Raw genomic sequence first — 25,688 nt, forward strand, 5'->3', positions numbered from 1 at the left:
ACAGTGGTACCTTGGGTTACATAAGCTTCAGGTTACATACGCTTCAGGTTACAGACTCCGCTAACCCAGAAATATTACATCGGGTTAAGAACTTTGCTTCAGGATGAGAACAGAAATTGTGCTCCGGCGGCGCGGCGGCAGCGGGAGGCCCCATTAGCTAAAGTGGTGCTTCAGGTTAAGAACAGTTTCAGGTTAAGAACGGACCTCCGGAACGAATTAAGTACTTAACCTGAGGTATCACTGTACAAGGATATCGCTTTAAAGGAGATTCAGATTGTTCATCCCAAAGTATCTTTCAATATATCCCTGTGACTTAAGGGAAGATGGAATCTGTGTACTGCATATGAAACGGACCTCTGGAACGAATTAAGTACTTAACCTGAGGTGCCACTGTAATGCCAAACAGCCATCGGGAAACTGGAGAAGTCCATGGAGAATCACAGGCCTAGCAACAGTTCTCAGCCGTAAACAGAACCTCCATGTTTCGGGGCAGTCTATACATCTTTCATCATCATTAACTTTGGCATTTATTCGTCATGTTCTACAAAAAGTGCCTCAAGCAACTTAAACTACTCAAACTAGAAAGCAGCCGAAGATCAGTTAAAAACCAAGCAACAAAGGGAAGAAAATACAGCAAACAGTATTAGGAAGATTAGTTGCTGACGGTGTGTGTGTGGGGGGGATAGTGGAGGAGGGTTTTTGCTGTGATGCTATGCTTGTGGGCTTTTGGGAGTCCACCTTGAGAAGAACAAGACTCTGGACTAGACAGGCCAGTGGCCTGATCCAGAAGGCTCCTATGTTCCCAGTGGTATGTGGATAGCCACTGTGGAAAACAGGGATGTTGGGTTTTAGATCAACCTTCTGTTACCTGGGGCCCTCCAGATGTTTTGGCCTCCATTTCCCATCAACCTCCAGCCAGCTTGACCAATGGCTGAGGATGATGGGAGCTGCAGTCCAATAATATCTGGAAGATACCATGTTGAAGAAGGCTGAACTGGATCCTTCATCTTCCAGTGGTCGGTCACGACCCACTAGGAGACCAAGGTGGGTTGTAAACACAGCACCACCACCCTATAAGCATTTAAGTGCATGTTTGGGTTAATGGTGGGTCCAGGGTCTGGAAAGCTTGAAGACTACTGCAGTAGATGAGCCTCACGTCTCCTTATGAAGTCCTTAATCCTTTGGAAAAACAGCACAAAATATGCGAGCTCTCATTTTCTCCTAATTTAAAAAAGGCTCGTGCCCAAGAATGCTGGTGTTACAGCACATAAATTTCCAAAAAACTGGGGAGACCTCAGCTAGACAATGTCCTAGACAAACAACAGACCCTGCCCCGATTCTCTCTTGCGAGCCCCAGATTAGAAACAGCTCGCAGACGTCTTTCGTAAGAAATGCACAAAACCACAGCCAGCCATTTTAAAGCCATACATTAAAAAGAAGGTCCCCCCATCAGCCCCCACCCCCCAAACAAGTGTACTTGGCCCGGTGAGTCAGTCTCTGAGACTGATCCCTCATGAATTGCATCTGAAACAAAAGACAGAAGGGGGGAAAACAAAATAAACTCAACCTTGGTATTTATTGCTGTGCGTGTGTGCTGCTGAGAGAAAGATGAAGCCAAAAAAAGGTTTGTTCCACCAAAACCGGGATGTGTGTCTTCTCGCCCTGCTCCTACATGAGTCACGTGACCTGCATGAGATCACGGAGCCCGAAAAACGTGTTCTTTTGGGGGCCATGCTTGCACACGCTTTTTGGGGTGCTGCGTGCGATTGCGGCCCCCCAAAAGTGCTTTTTCGGGGTGTAGGAAAAGCTTTTTCGGGGTGAGATTTGGGGGGAAATCATGGAGCCCAAAATGGCCGCTGTGCGCGAGAAAACAGGATGTCTCATTTTTCCCTGAGACACTTGTGGGGTATACAGTGGTACCTCGGGTTACATACGTTTCAGGTTACAGACTCAGAAATATTACCCAGAAATATTACCTCGGGTTAAGAACTTTGCTTCAGGATGAGAACAGAAATCGTGCTCCGGCGGTGCGGCAGCAGCAGGAGGTCCCATTAGCTAAAGTGGTGCTTCAGGTTAAGAACAGTTTCAGGTTAAGAACGGACTTCCGGAACGAATTAAGTACTTAACCTGAGGTACCACTGTATTATTATTGTACACGCCATCTTTCCTCCACAGAGCTCCATGCTTCTGTTTCTCCATTTTATCCCCACAACAACCCTGTGTGGTAGGTTAGGAAGCCTGTAGGAAGCCTATCATGCAACTGTAAATGGTTGTAATATTTTGCTAGCAGCGCCAGGTGCACACCACCCTCTTGGGATTTTTTGTTAATTTCTATTTCTGGGTTTCAGGGACGCAGGCTGATAGGGAGTTAGAGCTACTGGTCCATTTGGCTTGGCATTGTCTACACTGCCTAGCAGTCACGCTTCAGGCATGCAATACCTGGAGATACCAAGAACCTTATGCATGCAAGGTAGATATGCTCTACCACTGCAGTACAGCCCTTCCCAGTGTTGGAAGGGGATACCAAGCTACTAGCCACCCCCAAGAGTTTGCATGGATCTTGGGCCCCAATCCACTCACTCTCACAGAAAGCAGACTCTCATTCCCTGTCAAGCGCTGCTTTTGAAAACTCCCTCACGTTTCAAAAAGCAGCTTGCAGTGTTGGTCTGGGGGTGAGGGAGGGCTGCTATGTGATAAGGAAGAAGAAGAAGAAGAAGAAGAAGAAGAAGAAGAAGAAGAAGAAGAAGAAGAAGAAGAAGAAGAAGAAGAAGAAGAAGAATAATTTATTATTTATACCCCGCCCATCTGGCTGGGTTTCCCCAGCCACTCTGGGCGGCTCCCGACAAAATTAAAAGCACAAGAAAACATCAGACATTAAAAACTTCCCTAAACAGGGCTGCCTTCAGATTTCTTCTAAAAGTCAGGTAGTTGTTTCTTTCCTTGACATCTGGTGGGAGGGCGTTCCACAGGATGGGTGCCACCACCAAAAAGGCCCTCTGCCTGGTTCCCTGCAATGTCACTTCTCGCAGTGAGGGAACTGGCAGAAGGCCCTCCTTGGAGCTGGACCTCAGAGAATGATGGGGGTGGAGACGCTCCTTCAGGAAAACCCCACAAACCCCTCAGGTGCACAAAACCCCCACCATGCATGGTTCCTGGGCACGGCTCACTGATTCTGCGGAGTAAGTGAGTAAAGAAACCGAATGTACCAAAATCTACACCACAGGCTTCCTGCTAGTCTCTGAAAGATCTATTGCGCCGATCTTGTCTCTTTGCAATCGCCCCTGCGGAGGGGTACTGTGTACTTTTTTTGGGGGGGCAGACATTCCACGGCTTCGGGACAATTGTTGTGGCAGCCCATAATAGTCCAGCACCTCACGCATTGTCTAAACACAGAATAGGGCCTTGTCCAATTGATGGTTGCTGGGATGGGAGGTGATATATCAGGGCTGACAAACCTGTGGCCCTCCATATGTTGCAGGACTCCCAACCCTCATCAGCCCCAATCAGCATGGACAAGGGCAAGGGATGATGGGAGCTGTAGTCCAACCACTGGCATTGTTACAGGTTCCACAAAACACCTGCTCCACAGTTGTAAGAAATCAATCTTATGGATGTGGCAGCATCTGCACTTTGGAACTCCCTGCTTATTGACATCAGGCGCTGCTTATTTAAGCAACTGCTTGAAACACGTAGTTTGGGCAACCGTACCCAGACACCTAGCTGCTGCTGTGTTTTAATCTCTTTTTTTACTGTTAATTTTAATTTTTTTATAAAAAAAAAACCTAGCTGGCTTTTATTGGTAGTTTTAATATTTGTCAACCGCTTAGAAGTATAGGAGCTTAGTTCAATAAGTATAATGAATTAAAATAGTCCAGCAAACGTACCTGGAGGCCTAAATGTTCCAACCCAACCCCCGCAATGGATGTCCAAACATGGAAATAACAGCAATGGACTACCTTACTAGGTTGTTGTAGCGTAAGGCCTACTGAGAGAGAATGTACCTGTGATAGCTTTGAGCCATCTAAAATGCTCATTCTAAGTATTATTGCTGTTACTGCCCCAGCTAAATGGTCAACCTTTGCTTAAAAGGATCGTAAAAATATCTGACTTGCCACGCTGATGCGCTAAGTGTTCAGACGCATTATACAGCACATTTAAAATGTGACTCTTTATCCCCAGTCTAGACAAGGTATGCAAGAGAAATGCAACAGCCTGGATTTGGCCCAGATTAACACAGCTCTCCTTGAAGAAGATAAATTCATCCAGAGTCCTGTCAGTACCTACTCTCGCTAAAAGGGGCTTCCTCTCTCCCACTCCCTTTTTTAAAAGGAGAGAGGGGTATGAGGAAGTAAGAAAACTCGAGTCTGGTTCATTTATCCTTCTTTTCTGCAGTTACTGCACTCACAGTGAGATCACAACAGATATAATTTCAATAATAATAATAATAATAAATTATAATAATGCAGTTTTTTCCAAAATTGGGAAATGTATCTCTCTACTTTTGTCTTGCAAATTGGACAGTGAAACAGGGTGAGTGGCTTGCAACTTTTCATTTGGGATATGTTATACTTGTCTTTCAAAATCAATAAAGGCGCTGTATGTGTTAAAATGAGAATAAAATGAAAACATTTTAAATAGCCAATACAATCCCCAGTCCCTAACAAGGTCCCAGACAGCTGGGGTCAGGCAATCCAGGCCAAAGTTAGCCAACGTGGCACCCTACAGATGATTTGGACTACAACTCCCATTATCCCTTATCGTTGGCTGGGGATGATGGGACTTGTAGTCCAAAACGACGGGGGGGGGGAGGGGAAACCATGTTGGCTATCCCCATATTGAGTTATAAGAACAAATGTTTCTGTGTTTGTTTTGCTGGAGTTCTGGTTCCAACCCCCCTGCGGTCCTCAGCACGTATCGTATAAACTTGTTACCAAAGGCAGAGTTAAATTTGACTATAGAAGAACTTTGCAGAGTAAACCAATTAAAACTCTTGAGACCCTGGGGAAGCCGTCGTCCCTTTCAGAACCCTTTAAATATCCGATTTCCTTCTATTTATCTGTGCGATTAACGCAATGGCCCTGGTGCCACTGGCAGCGAAGAATCTGGTGACTGATTCACTGCTACTACGAGCAGAACCCAGAGGAGATGTGTTTACTTGTCTCGGTAAGAAAAAGAGGACAAAATGTTCTGGAGATTAAGCTGTGGATGTCGTAATGCACAGGGTAAGGAGGAAGGCGGATTCAAAAGACAAATCACATTTTTCCAAATTAAAACGTGCACCAACATTGCACAACCTACGAAGGGGGAGGGGGAAAACCCATCACATTCACCAGAAATGGTGTGCATCCTTTTCCAGGTAAACCTCGGTTCCGCCTTGCAGGGCGGTCGTCATAAACAGAAAACTTCACCCTATAGATGGAGAGGGGTGACAGGCAAGTCTAGAGCGAACCTGGGCTCAACTTTACCTGACTGCCAAATTTCGGGTGAGCTGGTTAAAGCTCTGAGTGGGCAGTACATTTAAAGCACTCCTTTTCCACTTTTAGAGTCACGGGTTACACCCAAAGCATCCTGGGAACTGTAGTTTGTTAAAAGAGCTAAGCGGTGTCAGGAGACCCTTAACAAACTGCAGTTCCCAGGATTCCTCGCGCATTTAGGGAGCCATGATTTTAAAAGTGAAATAAGAGTGCTTTAACCGTACAATGTGGATGTGGTCTGGGCCTATGTGTGATGGGGGATGTCACAATTTCCCCCCTCATCTACATCTGTTTTAATTTTGTTCCCTGTTCAGTTCAAGTTTATTAATGTGTGATTGCTTACAATGAGGACAAGATTCCTTCCAGTAGCACCTTAAAGACCAACTAAGTTAGTTCTTGGTATGAGCTTTCGTGTGCATGCACACTTCTTCAGATACACTGAAACATTTATATCAATTTATCAATTGATATAAATTGATACATTTTATCAATTGATATAAACAATTATATCAATTGCAACTCATTACCAAACTTAAAACCATGGAGAGACGTGGTCTGAACAAAGACATTGGATTCTTATCTCATTATACATGACTAAGCCATTTTTCACCTTCTCACCCCTTGCCTTTTCCTGTAAGACCTATTGCAGTCGTTAAGAGTCGTCAACAGGCTCATCTCAGCTATCTGCCAATCTCCCATTCCCACCACCCTTCTGAGTAATACCCCTCCCCACCTTCTCACTATATATAAGGATCTGGCAACTTCTGTTTCAGTGTATCTGAAGAAGTGTGCATGCACACAAAAGCTCATACCAAGAACTAACTTAGTTGGTCTTTAAGGTGCTACTGGAAGGAATTTTTTTATTTTGACTATGGCAGACCAACACGGCTACCTAGCTGTAAATGAGGACAAGAGTATGAGAAAGCATGAATTTTAAAAATGTTAATATAGTTTTGCCCTAAACTGTAACATTTTTGATATTTGCTGGTCTGAGGCACATCTACTGAGCTTGCTTGATGAAGCTGAGGTCTGCCCAGAGTTTTAACGGAATCCAGGCCAGAAACCCCCATATAAGTCGCCTTGATATAAATGAACTAAATTTTGCAAGAACCAGTGTTTTACGCTGCATTTGCTTCGAAACAGATGCAGAATGTTTATTTCAAATGCACAATTAAATAAATCCCCACTCTTGTCTCTCTGGGTGAACTTACGCCCACAGCTATCTTTCAGACTAACCTACCTCACAGGGTTAGGATAAAATGACTAGGAGAGAGAGAAGGCTACCGCTGAAGCCCTCAGAGGAAGAAGGGGATATAAACTAACGCAGCAATAACAATAATGAAAAATAATAATATTTCGAAAATGAGAACTTCACGAAAGCGCAAAGTCTGACTCACTTTCCTTCACAAAAAAGCAAAACAATACAATTGAGCTGCTTAGGTGCCCTTCCACACAAAAGGCATCTCACAAAAAAAAGAGGGAGAAAATGGCTGCTGCTTAATTACTACATTTATTTATTTCATTCCATCTATTAATAGCTTCCTATAAAACATCTTACGGCACATTAAACTTTTAAAAGCCAACAGGGACAACATAATGTCATAATGAAGGGATTTTTTTTTACCAAAGCAGGCCATGAGTTAGCAGATAATTTAACAAGCGCACAGGAAAAAAAGTAAAAATGGAGGCAGACAAGGGCAGTTTAAATCTCTTTCTCTCTCTCCCACCCCATGATTTCCAGTTATATTGAGCTTACTTCAGCTCAAGTCAGCTTATTCAAAGATGCCTCATGCGAGGGTGACTGAAAGCTGGTGAGTCAGATCCAGCATCTCTAATGCAATGAAGGCCTGAACTGAGTGACTCAAATGAGCTGCTAGACATGGATCAGGCCAAAAAGCTTTCTAAAGTACATTTCTGTAGGCTTTAATGTGTATGCTTCCAAATCTGCTCCAAAATGCTGTTAAGTCCGTGTCATCCTGGGAATCTGAATGGCACGGTTCCCAAAAAATAAAACAAAGAGATCTTGAAACGCAACAGAAAACATAGAAACATAAATTAAGTAAAATCAAAATAAAACGGGTTTAGCCAGCTGAAAGACCAAAACAAGCACAGAAAGGTTTCTATTTTTTGCCCTCCAACTATTTCTATCATAACCCTGAACAGAGAGTATTCTATCACAACCCAATGTTATAAAAAGTCATAAGGTTAATTTACAAATGAATCGACTTCCTCATACTGCTGTTTTATTAGGAAATCAAGAATTTACGCTCGGGGTGTACTGATTCAAGGTGTTACTAATGATATACAAAGTCCTCTATGTCTTGGGACAAGTTTATTTAAGTCAGGGTTTTTTGGGGGGAGCTTTGGCCCTTTAGAGGGCTGCAGAACTGCAACTCCCCCCAGCCCTAGCAAGAATGGCCCATTGTCAGGGATGCTGGGAGTCATAGTTTAGTAACATCTAGAGAGAGACAAGTTCCAGTTTATCTGTATCCAGATATCAGAAGTATCCAGTACAGTGGTGCCTCGCAAGACGAAATTAATTCGTTCCGCAAGTTTTTTCTTCTTGCGAGTTTTTCGTCTTGCGAAGCACGGTTTCCCATAGGAATGCATTGAAAATCAATCAATGTGTTCCTATGGAGACCGTCCGGGGACAGAGGGGAAGCGCCGCTTTGTCCCCTCTTTTGAAGCAAGGGGCTGCGGGGAGAAGATAGCTTCTCCCCGCCGCCCCTTGCTTCAAAAGAGGTCCGGGGACAGCGGGAAGCGCTTCCCGCTGTCCCCGGACCTGGGGCTGCGGGGAGAAGATCGCTTCTCCCCGCCGCCCCTTGCTTCAAAAGAGGTCCGGGGACAGCGGGGAAGACCCGCTGTCCCCGGAGCTTGCGGGGCAAGCTTCGTTTTGCGAAGCAAGCCCATAGGGAAATTCATCTTGCGAGGCAACTCGAAAACGAAAAAACCTTTCGTTTTGCGAGTTTTTCGTCTCGCGAGGCGTTCGTCTTGCGGGGCACCACTGTATATCTGAAGGAGTGCCTCCACCCCCATCGTTCTGCCCGGACACTGAGGTCCAGCACCGAGAGCCTTCTGGCGGTTCCCTCACTGCGAGAAGTCAAGTTACAGGGAACCAGGCAGAGGGCCTTCTCGGTAGTGGCACCCACCCTGTGGAACGCCCTCCCACCAGATGTCAAAGAGAACAACAACTACCAGACTTTTAGAAGACATCTGAAGGCAGCCCTGTTTAAGGAAGCTTTTAATGTTTGATGTATTACAGTATTTTAATATTTTTTGGGAAGCCGCCCAGACTGGCTGGGGAAGCCCAGCCAGATGGGCGGGGCATAAATAATAAATTATTATTATTATTATTATTCCTCACCACTGGTCATTTCATGCACTTCTGTAACGTAAGGCTGTCATAAAAAAAACAAAACTTCTGGTTGGGTAGATGTCACAATGCAGTGCGCTAACAAGATATACACACAGCAAGCAATTGCCAACTGGACCTGCAAGACTGTGCCCTTTGGGGATGATTTCAGGACCGCGACCGAGATGAAGTCCTTGCTTATTGACAATCCACAGGCATCCCAATTTTTTAAAAAAATTAAATAAATATGTAACTCCAAATAATGTTGGGGAAAGAAATTCAGAAATACAAGGCAGTTCACCAACAATACAGGTTTAATTGTTAAGAATTTAAACACGGTTAGGACAAAATCAAAACCAGTACACTTTTAACAATTACCGTATTTTTCGCCCCATAAGACGCACTTTTTCCCCTCCAAAAATGAAGGGGAAATCGGGGTGCGTCTTATGGGGCAAATGCCTGCAAGCCTCGCGCGCCCGGCAGGAGGTCCCACCGGGTGCGCGAGGCTTGGGGCGGCGGCCTGTCGCCCGAAGCACGGGGAGCCCTCGGGAGGGCTCCCCCTGCTTCGGGCGAGTGTCTGCAAGCCTCGCGCACCCGGCAGGAGGTCCCACCGGGTGCGCGAGGCTTGGGGTGGCAGCCTGTCGCCCGAAGCACGGGGAGCCCTTGGGAGGGCTCCCCCTGCTTCGGGCGAGTGTCTGCAAGCCTCGTGCACCCGGCAGGAGGTCCCACCGGGTGCGCGAGGCTTGGGGCGGCAGCGGACTGCTTGCGCGCACCTAGAAGCTTGGGGCGCGCTGAGCTCAGCACGCCCCAAGCTCCTGGTGTAGCGCAGCGATCCGCTAGCCCTGGGAGAGCCCCGCGGCTCTCCCAGGGCTAGCGGACTGCTTGCCGGCACGCAGAAGCTTGGGGCGCGCTGAGCTCCGCACGCCCCAAGCTCCTGGTGTAGCGCAGCGCACCTGGGGGGGAAATAATTTTTTTTTCCTTTATTTCCCCCCCCCCCAAAATCTAGGTGCGTCTTATGGGCCGGTGCGTCTTATGGGGCGAAAAATACGGTATGTAAAAGTTGCTTATGTCTCTTTTATAGCTCGGAACACAAACTTTGCAACTAATTCGGTTAACATGATACCGTATGCATCCATAACCAAGAAAGCTGTAAACCACTCTAAAGACCATCTTGGGAATAGAGCAATTAAGGACAAATAACTCTGGTTCTTTTGACAAAATACTGAGCATGGGTGGTGCCATTTTAATTCTAATTTAACGGCATTGTCTGCTGCGTGAAGGTATGAGGTATTGTTTTTAACACATTTGGCTATATAGACTCCATTTCCCAAACCAAGTTACCTACAGGACATCACAGAAGTTCTGAGAAAACTACTTAACATCTGATCTCAGCTGGGCAGTATACACATTCAATATAAATAAACAGAAATGTGTGTCTGAGTAACAACAACAACAAATATGAAACGTGTTTTCTGAGCCGCAAGAGACCACTAACAGTCACTTCCTTGAAGACCCCAGTGACTGGGCAGGGATATAAGCAATCCTTAAGTTATCCTGGACTCAAGCTGTTCAGCACCTAGTAAATTAATATAAGAACCTCAAAACTAACCACAATTACTTTAGTTTTGGGGAAGAGCATGGACGTTCAGATCGGTGTACTGCTATGGGCTGCAAATTATGCCAACATCATCATGGCTCACTTAGAATGAAGCTTTCTCAACTACAACACTTCCCAAAAGCTTCTCTTTCTATGTGAGATAACACTGTTGACACCTCTTTTTCATCTGGACTCCTAGACAGGACGTGACGTCCCACCAGGACTTTCATAACTTTCTCCGCACTGTCAGTCCAGACCACCACAAAATCTACTGGCTGTTCACAGTCAAGTCCGACAACACAACACGTCTGTTCGGACTTGGACCAAAACTCGCAACTAAACAAATCACACGGGGCATTCCTTGATTGCGGTACCCCACCCAACAAAGTGGGGAAGGGAAGCCTTGGCTAACAAGGCCAGACTGGCACCCAGGTGCAACCTGCTAGAGCATGAAAAAGGTAAGAACATCAGAAGATGTTCTGGCTGCTGGACCAGGTCAGGTGGCCCATCTACTCTAGCTTCCTGTTCTCACGGTGGCCAACCAAATGCTTCTTCAGAGAAGCTTGCAGGCTGTGACATTTATTCCCATTTGTGACTCTCAGCGGTAGGTTGCTTCCAACTGAAGAGGCAGAATATAGCCGTTGTGGTAAGCAGCCAATGATAGCCTATGAGAAAAGGGAATAATTGTCGAAAAGAAATAGAGGAGGCCCTTCCCAGGGAAAAAGGATGCTCTGATTCCAACTAGCAATTGCCACCAGGCTCTGGAAAGGAAAGGAAGGGAGGCACAATCTAGCCTTTGACGCCTGGCTGAGGGACGAGGGCTTCAGGGCCCATTGCAACACCTCTGTCTAAGACGCACCAGCAATGGCCTTAACTCGGGTTCCCCAAACTCCCGACTTCATTGGTCCCTCCATGAGCTGTCATCGACCCCAACCCAAACTCTTCGGAACGTAAATGAAGACAAGAGTCAAGAAATATCAAAATGTAACCAACATTTATTCCCCATCAATCACCATGACCAGGAAGTATAAAATGTAAAAATAACATCTCATTAAATACAGCGGTTCCTCACTGGCAGGGGAGGTGCACTCTGTACATGCTCATTATTACTGAGGCTCATATTTCCTAATTATTATTTTTTCCACCTTGTAAGCACATTTTCCATCTGCAAGTCCTTTCAAGCCCATGGTCTTTATCCACTGCCTGCACATCCCTGTGCAACCTCAGGCGTTTAATATAAAATGCTTGCTTTCAGCTTGGCCTATTGCTTGGGCATCATCAAACCAACCACCCTTCTCTGCCTTGATCCTTCACTCCTCGTCAAGTGTGTGCGTGTGTGTGTTCTCTTTTTATTAAGTTTTAAAATCTCCGATTCTGCCCTTCATCTCCTTATTTTGATTTTTTAAAATTGTTAAGACCCACTTTGAAGGGCAATCTTTGTCTGAAAAGAAGGATTAGAATATGACGATGTGATGAATATCAAAGACAAGCACATAAGACAGCTGTGAGTTCCTTGCTGGGAAAGGTGGAACGGGTAGTGAAAGCTGGGCGTGGAAGGTGGAACGGGACAATTTAAACCCATCCATACATTTATTGGATAGAAGGAATAAGGACTTACTGAAGCACATGCCAGGATTCCAAAAAAGCCAACTTTCTGCACAAGGTTCTGGACTGCCAGCTTAGCACGGGAGGCAAAGTCCTGTGAACGAAGAAAACAACAAATTAAGTAACTAGAGATGGGGAAAGAGGGAGGAAATAATCAACCAGGGCTGGGGAGTTTATTTTTCCAAGCCCACAGGATTGCACAGCCTTTCTCACATCTCCCTTCCCACCCTGCATTGTGCAAGTGTGTTTAATAATTAAAAAAAAAGCCTTTATGAAGCGAGAAAGAGGACATAAAACTGACACACTGGTGAACCAGACATCCGGCGGGCTGATTCAGATTGAAAACGCTGAACAATCCCAGATGCTCATTTGCAGCTCTTCCTGCTAGAGTGACCCTTTCGAACTTTTGTGACACAGACAGGTAACGTTCATCACTCAAGGGGGGGGGGGAGACACCTCCCTCGGGATAGCTCTCTCCCCCACACCTGAGTTGGAGTTGGCATCACTGCCATTAAGTCTTTAGAGAATCATAAAAACACAATTAACTGCAATTAGCAAAGGTGTGAACATGGCTTTCTTTTCCGGAAGGGAAGGGTTACAAGCTAGGGTTTTTCCATAAAAAAGCCCTCCACAGCCCCACCGTAGGCACTGAGCTCCACTCAAAATGCGAATAGCTCCTGGCTGTGGTTTGGTGGCAGGACATATGCTTGGCACGCAGAAAGGACCAGCTTTTATTATCCCTTGGCACTTTCTGGTTAAAGGAATGTTAAGTACCAAGGACAGGAAAAAAATGGACCTGCCCAAAATATTGGGGAGCCATTGTCAGAGGAAATAGCAATGAGCTGGTTTCCCCCCACCCTTTAAAAAATAATAATCATAAAATGTATATACCATTTAACGGTAAACAAAACATTGAAGCAGTTTACAGAAAGAATAAAACAATGCAACAATCAGGGAAAAAGTTAAACACAGCTATTTAAAACACACACAAAATTTTAAAAAAATAAAATCCTTCCAGTAGCACCTTAGAGACCAACTAAGTTATTGGTATGAGCTTTAACAAACTTAGTTGGTCTCTAAGGCGCTACTGGAAATAATTTTTTTATTTTGTTTCGACTACGGCAGACCCACACGGCTACCTACATGTAACTAAAATAATTTAAATCGACGATAAGCTAACACGTGCCTACATGTCTGGATAGGTTACTGTTTTTAGAAGGTGATGATGAGATCCTGCCTGATGTCAATAGGCAGTGAGTTCCACAGTGTTGGGGCTGCCACACTAAAAGACTGATTTCTTACAAATGTGGAACGTGGAATCTCATGCTGGCAGATTTAACAGAGCAAGAAAGAAACGCCACCTGATTCAAATAAAAGGGCTTGAGAACTGGGCTGAAGACATCACATTACTGCAAATAACATGACAATAAAAAAGAACTTATGTAAGCTGTATTTTTGCCATGATATTAAATAAATATGTAACACACACACACACAATTTTTAACAAATGTGGAATGAAAAGAAACCCTTATTAATCCCAAACAGAACATTTTTTTGAAACATGGCCTCTGGAAGATGCAAATATATAACTTATGTTATTGTATTTATAACCAATGGTAGGGCAGCTGACAAGAGTGCAAGTCGCTTAAAGTCATCAAGTCACTTAAAAGCAATTAGAACGGTCATAAATTTGGATAAAACAACTTCATGTTTAAACAAGCAAATAAAACCCACTAAAAACTAGAACCAGCCAGCAACACAGCAGCAGAAGGGTAACTAACGACTGGTGATACAGAAGGTTTAAACTCATTTTTCAATGAGGAAAGAGCCAGCCTGAGGGGCTTCACCGGGGAGGTAATTCCTTAGAAGAGGGAGCAAAGCCAAGAAAGCCCTGTTAATGCACACTCCTTTACTGTATTTATATATATATATAATGTGTGTGTGTGTGTGTGTACAGTCATACCTCGGGTTACAGACGCTTCAGGTTGCATTTTTTCAGGTTATGGACGTGCCGAAACCCAGAAGTACCAGAACGGGTTACTTCCAGGTTTTGGTGGTCGTGCGTGCGCAGAAGTGCCAAATCACAACCCGCGCGTGCGCAGATGCGCCGCTGCAGGTTGCGAACACTGCGGGTTGCGAATGTGTCTCCCGCATGGATCACGTTGGCAACCCGAGCGTCCACTGTATATGTATACACACACACACAGGTTTACTATTATGGAAAGATGTACAGTGGTACCTCGGGTTAAGAACTTAATTCGTTCCGAAGGTCCGTTCTTAACCTGAAACTGTTCTTAACCTGAAGCACCACTTTAGCTAATGGGGCCTCCCGCTGCTGCCGCGCCGCCGGAGCACGATTTCTGTTTTCATTCTGAAGCAAAGTTCTTAACCTGCGGTACTATTTCCAGGTTAGCGGAGTCTGTAACCTGAAGCATATGTAACCTGAAGCATATGTAACCCGAGGTACCACTGTACTCTTAATTGCCTGAATAAGCCTGGCAGAATAGGAAAGTTTTCAGTAGGCATTTCATAGCTGAAACAGAAGGCACCTGCTGAGTCTCTGTTGGCAGGCCTGGGTCAATGATACTGAAATCTCTGTTTCATGCTGATGTCAAATGAGCTACACCTCAGCTCTGGGGACAGCCAATGGCACGCCTGCAGAGGATGTCAGTGATCAAGCTGAGATATAAGGGCGCAGCTGGTCCCTGAGGTACCCTGGGCCCAAGTTGTCCAGGGGCTTTGTAGAGTTATACCAGCACTTTTAGAGTCTGACTCAGTCACGGGTGGGGAGCCAGGGCAGATGTTTTAACAATGGCGCCACATGTTGCCGGCTGGATGTCCCCACCCAATGACGCTCCTGAGCCAGACCCAAGGGCAGAACTGGTCTCAGGATTGCTAAAATGGTAAAGAGTAAAGGGACCCCTGACCATTAGGTCCAGTCGTGGCCGACTCTGGGGTTGCGGCGCTCATCTCGCTCTATAGGCCAAGGGAGCCGGCGTTTGTCCGCAGACAGCTTCCGGGTCATGTGCCCAGCATGACTAAGCTGCTTCTGGCGAACCAGAGCAGCGCACGGAAACGCTGTTTATCTTCCCGCCGGAGCGGTACCTATTTATCTACTTTGAGGTGCTTTCGAACTGCTAGGTTGGCAGGAGCAGGGACCGAGCAATGGGAGCTCACCCTGTCGCGGGGATTTGAACCGCCGACCTTCTGATCGGCAAGTCCCAGGCTCTGTGGTTTATCCCATAGCGCCACCCGCTAGGGAACCACCAATTGTTAAAGCAATCTAAGCTAGTGAAAGGCACATTTAGCCACCGGATGTCATCAGGGCATCCAAGTGTGATGCTGGAAGCAGCCCTCCAACTCCTTAAGCGATGGACATTATCCTTGATGGGGAGAGCTTACCCCAAAAGGCTGAACATTTCAGAGTAGCAAAACCTGTACCAACAACACCCTTGCTGTTCAGAGATGGAACACTGATCGCACGAGGAGAAAATATCCTCAAATGGGTGCTGGGACATCAAACAAGGGGCAGCTTCTAAGGTATATGGCATGGGTTGCCCATACGATGCCTATGGAGCCTGCAAAAGCTCTCAGCAACCACCTCCTCAAAATTCGCCATGCCCCAATGACTGCCATTCCTGCTCAGTTCCTGTTTGCACAGGATTCAGCCTCTTCTAACACTGAACCCACCCTCACGCCTGCTTTTCAATGGGTGCCAAGACTGGACACCTTACCCCACCCATGCTGAACAGAGGAGAGGTGCAAAAGGGGTCTCTCTGCAAAGCCAATATGGCAGTCGCAGATGGAGGTGCTGTTTCTCCCATCGATGGGTTGGCCGATCGTTTTGTGATCCTGCCTTTTTCTCTGCTCGTTCCGGTGTGGGAGCCATATTGCACCGCGCCATGCTCTGACGGCGGCCGTTTTGTGATATGCCACCCAAAGCAGCCATTTTGTGAATGGAGACCACAGCATCCTCTCAAAATTCCTGACGTGCCCATTGGTTCAGGAAGGTTGGTGACCTCAGTAAATGGAAACCTAAAGTAGACTAACTGATGGAGAACAATAATCCCAAGTTTAGGACCGGACTTCAAATTCAGGTTGTGGGGAGATTTGTCTATATGCTGACCAATTAAATAAGGCAGCAGCCCTTAAACTTTCTATCCAAGTTACAATAGGCATGCCACTCAGCAATCCTACATCTCATTTGCCTTTATAGCAGTGTTTCCCAACCTTTTTTGGGCAAAGGCACACTTGTTTGATGAAAAAAATCTCGAGGCACACCACCATTACAGCCCCGTGACGTCAGCGCGCAGCGTCACGCCGGGAGGGACGCACGAAAGTGTAAGTTTCAATATTTTTCCCTCCCCCTTGCCGGGGAACCTCTAAGCTTTGGGGGTGGGGGGGGAGGAGGCAGCAAAGCGAGGCAGGAAGGAGAGCGCGGCTTGGCTGGGTGAGCTTTGGCAGGGAATGAGAGCCGCGAGGCGGGCGCTGCGGACGGAGGCGCTGCCCGCCGAGCTCGCAGGCAGCCAGGCAGGCAGACGGCGAGAGCCCCGCGCTGGGCGGCCTCTCCTCGCTGCCCCGCCTCTCGCCGCCCGACTCGCCCGCCTCCCTCCAGGCAACATCTCGCGGCACACCAGGCAACATCTCGCGGCACACTAGTGTGCCACGGAACAGTGGTTGGGAAACACTGCTTTATAGAAGCTCAGCTTTGGGGAACTTCAAAAGCAACCAATGGTTACAGGACTCATGTTTTACTTTATTTATTTTTTAACCTACGCCCCCACCCCAAGTTCCCAACTATTTTCTTACAAATATCTAGTACTGCAATACAATAATATATTGTATACAATGCAAAAGAAAGGAGCACATTCAGGGCAATGTCCTGTGGCAAAATTTTCCAAACCATCTTACGTTAAAAGCATGGATATTCCCAAACATATGAATTTTATGTAGAGGCACAGAAATACGACAAAGTATGAAAATGAGTCTGAATGGATCAAGCTAGTTTCGAACAAAGATAGTTATAGTACAATATTTTATGTTAAAGGCTGGAGCAAATATAAAAATTATGAGTGAGTCTTCATTTAAATAAATCTGGTAATAAAGATTTTCCATAGATGTTACACTCTAGGGTGGCAAAATTGCTTTTACAGAATGCGATCATCCCAGAAAATATACACATCATTTGACTCGGATTAGAAAGTCTGTTGAACAAACCAGTTTCAAAGTTTCACCTTGGTTTGAAAAATGCAATATAAAAAATACTAGATAGCAGGTTTTTTAGTTAATTAAACAGTATTTAAATTATTACTTTTAGGCAATATTTAAAATGCATTCTCTAAAATGGTTTAAAAAAGAGGTTTTGCCTGCTAATTTAAAGACTTTTATTTATTTTTAAAGGCCTGATAAGACAAACTTTATAAGGAAGGTAATTATGAGAACACATTTAACTCCTATACACACACACACACACACACACACACACACACACACACATATTTGCCCATACTGAGATCTATTTTATGAATTATATTTTAATGATTATTCTGAACATAAAAAATATGAGTTGGGATTTAGAAATACTATTGTAAATACAATCAATAAATGAATAAAATAATACATACAGAAAACAACTGCCTTTCCCCGGATTCATATATAATTCAGTGCAGTTCAAATGCCTGGATTTTTTAACATAAAAATTCAAAAGCAAAAATAGGTCCTAATAAAAAGAAAAGGGAGTTTTTGCACAAAGCTCAAACATTTCTGCCTATTCAAAGCTTATTTACAGCTTACTAGAACCGAAGGGAATATGTTACACATACAAACTACCATTTCCATCAGCTTTAGATTGAAGATAAACCAGCTGTCATATATTCCTTGTAAATTGACTTTTAAAAATGGGAATATCTTATTAAATGAACCATAGATGTAAATCTTGCTTCAATTTACCTAGTCTTCGTGAGTGCTTGGTTTAAGATTATAGATTGATAATGATTTTAATTTATTATCTGCCCTTCATCCTAAGATCTCATGGTTACAACAATTAAAGCCCAATATGAAAACTGTGTAAAACAAATTCACAGAAATTTTGCGGGTCCTAGATATAAAGATATAGATAAGGGCAAGTATTATAATATAAAATAAAAATGTGTTTATTAGGTTTGAAAGACAGCCTTGTCAGCAAATCACTCTTCCCCAAAAATAGCTGGAAAACTTTCAAGAATTAGCAGTTTTATTACACAGTACATTTTAATTTTTTTTTTTTAACAGAAAAGACCTGGGTGCTGATAAAATTCCGGTTTGTTCCAGGAAGGCATTTTCAGTGTCTATTATCTACAGATGCCAATATGGGATATACTTGCATCGGTGCAATCTGAGGACAAAGACTTTTAGCATTTTGTACATGAATGGTGCATTCATCCCTCAAGTTGTGCATTTATATTAATGGTTTTCAACGGCTAGATTTTGCTGGCAATAAATTTTCAAGGGGAGGGGGAGAGATGATTTGTTGATTTCATAACGCATTGTGAAAACGAGCTAAAGAAGGGGGAAATTAATTGCATGCTTTAAAAGAATTAGCTGTCAACCAAATTTAGCTTGAAGTTATGAATTATTTTGAGCAGCAGCAGTAACAACAAAGTTTAATTACGTGTTCTGCCCTTCTGGCTAAAAATTATAAGGTGTGTGAGTGTTTACGTATCCCAAAAAAGAGGAGAATGTGCAACTCCTTTTGGCAAAAGCTTGGTACCATTTAGAAGGGACCACTCAAACAGCCATTGCTGAGAGTGATTAATTGATAATATATAAATTAGCTGGGGGAGCAAAGATCCAGTGTGTGTCTTGGGAGGGGGAAAGCCACTTCTAATTGCCAAAAAAAATGCCAGTTTCGGGGATGGGTAGAGATCCATGATTCAAAGGGAGACACTCTATTTGGTGCCCTCTAACAAAAATATGTTTTAAACCCCAGTTTATAATTAAGGCACATAGCAGCCGACACAGCTCCCCATTATTAAATCGCTGGGAACGAAGACAGGGAAAGCCCCTTCCTAGCAGGAAGGTGGAAGATTTCTGCATTTAGGAGATCTGAATCTTCTGGATTCGGGCCACCACCATAGCTGCTAGATGTGGGAAACTGCAGTTTGTCTTTCTTTTCACACACAGGTTATGGGCGACTGGGGAGAGAGGGGCTTCCATGCGTATTATTACCTCTTTGCTGACTTGGAAGCATATTTTTTATATATATATAAAGGAAGGGGAGGTGGGGTGGGGTTGGGGAAAGGAGAAAAAGAAAATAAAGGAGAAGTGAACTAAGAAGAGTATGTCCATCTGTACTGCGATTTCATAAGAAGTCTCCCTATTCTGGTTTGTGCTACCATGGTAGATCTGAGCATTAAGTTTTCAGTTCCCATTTTGCCCCAACGATTGCACAAAACACATTGCGTTACTGAAACATTTGCAAAATAATAATAATATTTTTTGGGGGGGGAGGTGGTTTCTGAAGAGTTTCCCCCCGGTTTGGTTGTACAGTAAAACGCCACATTTATTGGATATTAAACCCAAACAGGTATGAGCTACAGTACAGGAAAATCAGGCTGGATTTCTGTTTGACTTCCACACAACTCATGTTATAACCTTTTTGGCAAAGGGGACAAAGCAATTTGGGGAACTACACTGCTAAAGACCTAAAAAAAAAATAGTCTGAGGATGTGCAAAAGAAAGGAGATTGTTTAAAAATGAAGAATTGCACTTCTAAGTTTTCCACATTTGGAGAAAAGCCCATGATAAAGGGTACCTCAATCCTAAAAGCATTTTCTAAGGTGTTAAGAACCATAGATTTTGAGGTGAATTAGTCCCATGGAAACATGTTCAAGATAAAGGTAATGGACAGCTATCTACACATCAAAGAATGAATTAAAAGGGCACATGATTTTTATTTCTAAGTTCCTCGTTTATTAAAGGGATCAAAAACGCTTAGTTAAAAAGAAAATCAACTTTGCCCTAGTGAATCCGAACACCAGTTCTTAGCAAAATTTAAACTGTTTTCTATGTTTTGTTTTGCTAGTATTACTTCTTTAAAGTTTTCAAATATTCTAGGAAGAGTACATAACCTATATCAAATTCTAAGCAACAGCTAAGAGTTTTTAAAGTCTGTGAATAAGTGGGCTAAAATCAAATAAATCAAATAATGGTTATGCATTAATAGTAATTATTTCATTTATCAAACACTCAGAGATTGTCTCTATTTCATTCTGCATTTTTTTGTTTATGAACTTTAAACATATATATATATATAAACACAGAAGAATACTGCAGTACTACTAACATGTTAAGGTCTGAAGATTCAGATATTCTAATTAGTACTAGAGTAGAAAACATTAGGTGAATAAATAGAGCTTCAGAAGGAAAGACCTTTTGAAATTATTTGGAACATTGTTTTTTTGGGATTTTCTAGCTTTGATTTCCTTAATGAGAAAATTTTACTTGGCTTAAAGACACAAGCCAAAATCCCACCTGCAGTAATCAAAAAGAGCTTTCACAGTTTCATTTCTCAGATGCTCTAAACAGTCAGTTTCACAACTTTTATCCCATTTTTTAAAAAAAGGCACAGAGGTTAAAAGAAGATTCACTTTGGGAAAGTTTTTTTTTTTTTTAAAGAAAGCAACAATCCAGTTACATTTTAGTAATCTCTGACAGATTTTAAGAGACATAAATATATCTATATATGAGATTTTAAAGTTACTTACGGGCAAAACATTATTTTCCCCATTTTACAGAATTTAGACTTTCTTCTCCTTTCCTCCTGATTACTGCGATTAATTTTCTCTATTGTAATGATTTTTTAAAAATAAACTTATTTGCTCAACCTTCTTCCTAGCAAAAGGATGACTGTTTGTCGGCTTAGAAAAGGGCTTCCTGCCACTAAGCATGAACCGGCCGGGAATAGTTAAATGATTAGTTATTACTTCATTGGATTAATCATCAGATCACAAGAGCTGTGCTGGGAATAGGCACCCTCAAAATAAAATTAAAAAATAGGATGTTGAAATAAGGACCGATTCACAAGCTCACATTTACAATATATTAAAAGCTTCTCTTTCTCTCTAGTCTAGCTGTTTCCCACACCAAGGCTTTGAACAAACGGGATCAAAACTAAATCATCAAGTGCTCAAAAATCGGGGACCGTGGTGGAACAATCACATCAATTCCTTAACAAAATGTAGTTTCTAAAAGTGCTGTCTTTGAAGAGAAGGAAGGACCCTTCGGTAGGAATAAAGGATGCTGGCTTAAATTGAGTCAGACCATTGGGTCCACGGAGCTCAACACTGCCTACCTACCTACCTACCTATCTATTTATCTATCTATCTATCTATCTATCTATCTATCTATCTATCTATCTATCTATCTATCTATCTATCATCTATCTATCTATCTATCTATCTATCTATCTATCTATCTATCATCTATCTATCTCAAGCATCCCCAAACGTGGCCCTAGCTAACAGGACCTAGCTAACAGGACCAGTGGTCAGGGATGATGGGAACTGTAGTCCAAAAACATATGGAGGGCCGAGTTTGGGGATGCCTGATCTATCTCAAAAGGGGGAAAAAGAAGTGGAAGAAGAAGAACAACAACAAGAAGAGTTTGGACTTGATATCCCGCTTTATCACTACCCTAAGGAGTCTCAACGCGGCTAACAATCTCCTTTCCCTTCCTCCCCCACAACAAACACTCTGTGAGGTGAGTGGGGCTGAGAGACTTCAGAGAAGTGTGACTGGCCCAAGGTCATCCAGCAGCTGCAGGTGGAGGAGCGGGGAAGCGAACCCGGTTCACCAGATTACGAGTCCACCGCTCTTAACCACTACACCATGCTGGCCATATGACATAGGGACTCCCAATCCTATCAGCTCTAGCCAGCACGGACAACGCTCAGGGATAATGGGAGTTGTAGTCCAACAACATCTGGAGGGCTATAGGCTCCCCATCCCGGACAGTTGAGGAAAAAGCTGGGTATGAGTAAAAGAGTGGCAGAGTTGGAGAGAAGAATAGGTGGAAGCAGATTTGCAGGAGAAGGAGTTACAGAGTCTGGATTTCAGGAGTCCCACTTCTTACTTCTACCTGGGCACTGTGTGCTATGGGGGTCAGAGTCAGCACTACCGCTGTGCGAGAAGCTTTTTGTTCACAGGTGTGGGTGCTGCCGACTGAGAAGAGCGCCATGCAAGAAAAACAACATCCCACTCTCCCACCAGCCAGAGAAGGTTCTTCCATTCCCACAAGCTCTCCCCCCCTTAAGACCTTTGCACGGCCGAGTGGAATTTATATGCTACAGCCTGTATTTTTTCTTATTCACCACTTTTTGTTCCTGCGTAGACAACAAGAGCTCCTCTGCTAGCTCTTGAGCAAGACTTCGCAGAACCACAGTGATGCATTTTCTCCTCCGCATCGTGGTTCTCCAAATGCGGTCTTAAAAAAACAAAAATCAACGTGAAGTGATGGAAATGTTGTGTTTCCATTTATCTAGTGAGTAGTTGAAGCCTTAAACACACACACACACACACACACACACACACACACACACACACCCCTGTTAAGGTGCTTTGAAGAAATAGGGAAAAGGGGGGGGGCGTGCTGCTAAACATACAAGCTTGCCCACCCTGCAAAGAGCTGAGTTGGGGATCTTTGAATGGTGTTCTATGAAAAAACTGATGCTCAGAACCTTGACAGGGGATTTCTCAATAAGACGACATACGAAGTTGCCTTTATTCCAAGTTACACCATTGGTCCATCCCTGGCAGCAGGGATTCAGAAAGGACATTCCCAGCTTCACCTGGAGATGCCATTGCAGATTAAGCCTGGGACCTTCTACACACAAAGCACATGCTCTACCCCCTGAGCTATGTGTTCGGATGTTTGTTGTACATAACCTGGAGTTCCTTTGGAGGAAGAGTGGCTTATAAAGACCCCCACCCAACAAAAACCAGGAGCATAGGAGTTATTTTGTGCCAAGTTGACCCAAGGATCCAGCCTACCCCATTATTGTGCAGATAAAGAAGGACCTTGTTTTTCTGATCCTTTTAAACTGGGGAAGCCAGTGATCCAACAGGGGAATCCATCTGAATAAAAAGCAGAAGGTCTCCCACTGAGCAATGTCCTCTTTCCGCCAAAGAGAGAGCTTTGCTCTCCTGCAACCTGTGCTTTTCTTGAAATCGGCAGTGGATTTGGAACTTGAGGTGGGTGGGGGACATTATGGGGCACACACAGCTCACGGAAGACGAGCCAATCCAGCAGCCCAGCCCATGTGAACCGACCGTACGGACAGGAGTTCCACGGCAGCCATGCTAGGGACTGGATCCTGATCCCTTATGTAACATGCTCTGCACAACACCCAACTTTCCAGTGGCAGCATTTTAAAGGTTTGCTTTTGACTTCCTGTCTGCCTTCGCACCCCCCAGCTATATCACCTGGACCGGGTGCAAACAGGCCTGTCATTCAAGGCAAGCCCGTTCATGTGGGCATAGATTGGGAGGCGAAGGCAGCAGCTGCTGGCAAATGTTTTGCCCACAGAGTTAACACACCCAGCCCAACTCTATAAACAGAACATGTTGCTTCATTAAAAGAACAAGAAGAACCCCTCTGCACGGTGATGATTGCGATAATGAAAATAACAAAAGGATGCTCCATGATTGAACCAGCCGAAGAAGCATCTTCTGGTTTTACCCACGAATACCAGCATCTTGGCCTCACAATAGACACCTGGATGCCTGTCAGAAGCCTGCAAGCAGGACCTGGGTGCAACAGCGTTCTCCATACCTGCAATTCCCAGCAGCCGCCATTCAGAGGCAGTGGAGGGAGAACGCAGGCAGTATGGCTGGCGGCCGCGGATAGCCTTCTCCTCCTTGAATTTGTCCACTCAAAGCCATCTAAATCTCTCCATCCACATGGCGATAAATGCAGTTGGGCATTGTCTCGAATCATAGAATTTAAGATGCAGGAATCTTTTGCCCCACGCGGGGCTCAAACTCACAACCTTGAAATTAAGGGTCTAATGCTTTACCAACTGAGCTATTTGGACACACTGGGTTACAGCTGTTTCACATGTATGTGTGCTGTGTGTCACATACATGCCTTCTCCAGAAGTAACCCCCCTCTGATTTCAGTGAGGCTTACTCTCAAGTAAGGCTAACAGAGGATTGCAATCTTGTTCCCTTTCATTTAAGGGCAGGGAAACAACCCAATATAGTTCTCAGCTCCCATCCCCTGCTATGGGTGTCATTGTGCCCCCGTTGTATAAACTGGCAATGAGGGTTATAATGAATGGGTTACAGTATTTCAAACAGAAATGTCAATTCCCAACATATGAATAAAGCGGTGTAATAAAAGTCTGTTTAAATTTTCCAAGCACGATTCCTCCCTCATTGGATCTTTTTATTTTGGAAGCAGTTCCACCAAAACAGATTCAAGAATAGAAGTAGAAAATATGAAAGAAAGAAAGAAAGAAAGACTGTGAAAATATCATTTCAGCTATGCTTGGGGGGTGGGCTTTCCAGGGAAGCACTAGAGATGGAGAAAAGGGCAGCTGATGGGTGTGTCTGATGGGGAAGGACTGTGGCTCAATGGCAGAGCACCTGCTTTGAGTGCAGAAGGTCCTGGGTTCAATCCCCAGCATCGCCAAGTAAGGAGAGAGCCCTGCTTGAAACCCAGGAGAGCAGCTGCCAGTCTGTGCGGGCAAATACTGAGCTAAAGGGGCGAACAGTCTGACCCAGGATTAGGCAGACAGATTCCTATGGCAGCAATTGCAGCAGTGATGACCAGAGTCAAAAAGGAGCTTCACCTCAACTCCTCAAAAAACAATGGAACCAACAAGCAATGCCCACTCCCCCTTCAATTGATGCCTGCCTGGTGCCCCGTCCTGCCCAGGGCCACAAGGCCTGGCACTCGAGGCGAGTCAAAAAAAGGGTTTGATTGACAAAAATGACGAATCACGCAGACCAAACCGAGAGACAATGAAAGGAAGTGTGGGGCAAAGGAGAGAGGAAAAGGGTTTTCTGGACCCAGCCTTTTTATCGGGGCTGCATCTGTGGGTGTGACTATCCTACCCCACATTTTCTAGCTCTCCGCCACCCCCTGGTTCAGGTCCTGGGCACCCTCCCTGCTTAAAACCGGCATGTGCAACCAAAGAGTGACTTTGGCTATGCCCAAGGACTGGCATATATGGACAGACACCCACTCTCGTTCCTGGAAATTAGATAGTAGGGTATCCCACCACCTCCTTGCTAAGAATTGCTCTTGGGAGCTCTACTCGCCCAGTATCAAATAGAGGCTGCTGGTTACAAAGCACAAGCTTCAGGCCACCCTGGGTGGAAGGAGTGAGCCACCTGGTTCTTTAAGATCCTTGCCACAGCATAGAACACATCACCCAGTCAGTATGCAGGCAACGTCACAGGCAGCTGGTGAGATCTGGTGCAATGTGGCAACTAAGGTCCCATTAGACCTGAATATTTAAACCAGACCTCTGCTATGACAGGAAGCTTGCTTTGCAGACCCAGGTTCAATCTCTGGCCTCTCCAGGCAGGGCTGAGAGATAACCACTGTCTACAAACCTGGAGAGCTGTGGCCAATCAGTGTTTCTCAACAGGGGTGCGGCTGGGATTATAGAATCAT

At 44.5% G+C, this 25,688-nt stretch overlaps 1 protein-coding gene across 4 annotated transcripts in view; it reads right to left on the reverse strand.

The window, feature by feature from the left end:
* Positions 1–25,688, reverse strand: part of VMP1 (vacuole membrane protein 1) — a 109,523-nt gene that overhangs the window by 26,469 nt on the left and 57,366 nt on the right. For all 4 annotated transcript variants that reach the window (XM_081172172.1, XM_081172175.1, XM_081172174.1 and 1 more), the window contains exon 8: positions 12,042–12,122. In XM_081172172.1, the coding sequence (XP_081028298.1) occupies positions 12,042–12,122 (81 nt within the window). The remainder of the gene's footprint in view (positions 1–12,041; positions 12,123–25,688) is intronic.

Source organism: Podarcis bocagei (genome assembly GCF_964188305.1).
Source record: "Podarcis bocagei genome assembly, chromosome: 15".
NCBI lineage: Eukaryota > Metazoa > Chordata > Lepidosauria > Squamata > Lacertidae > Podarcis > Podarcis bocagei.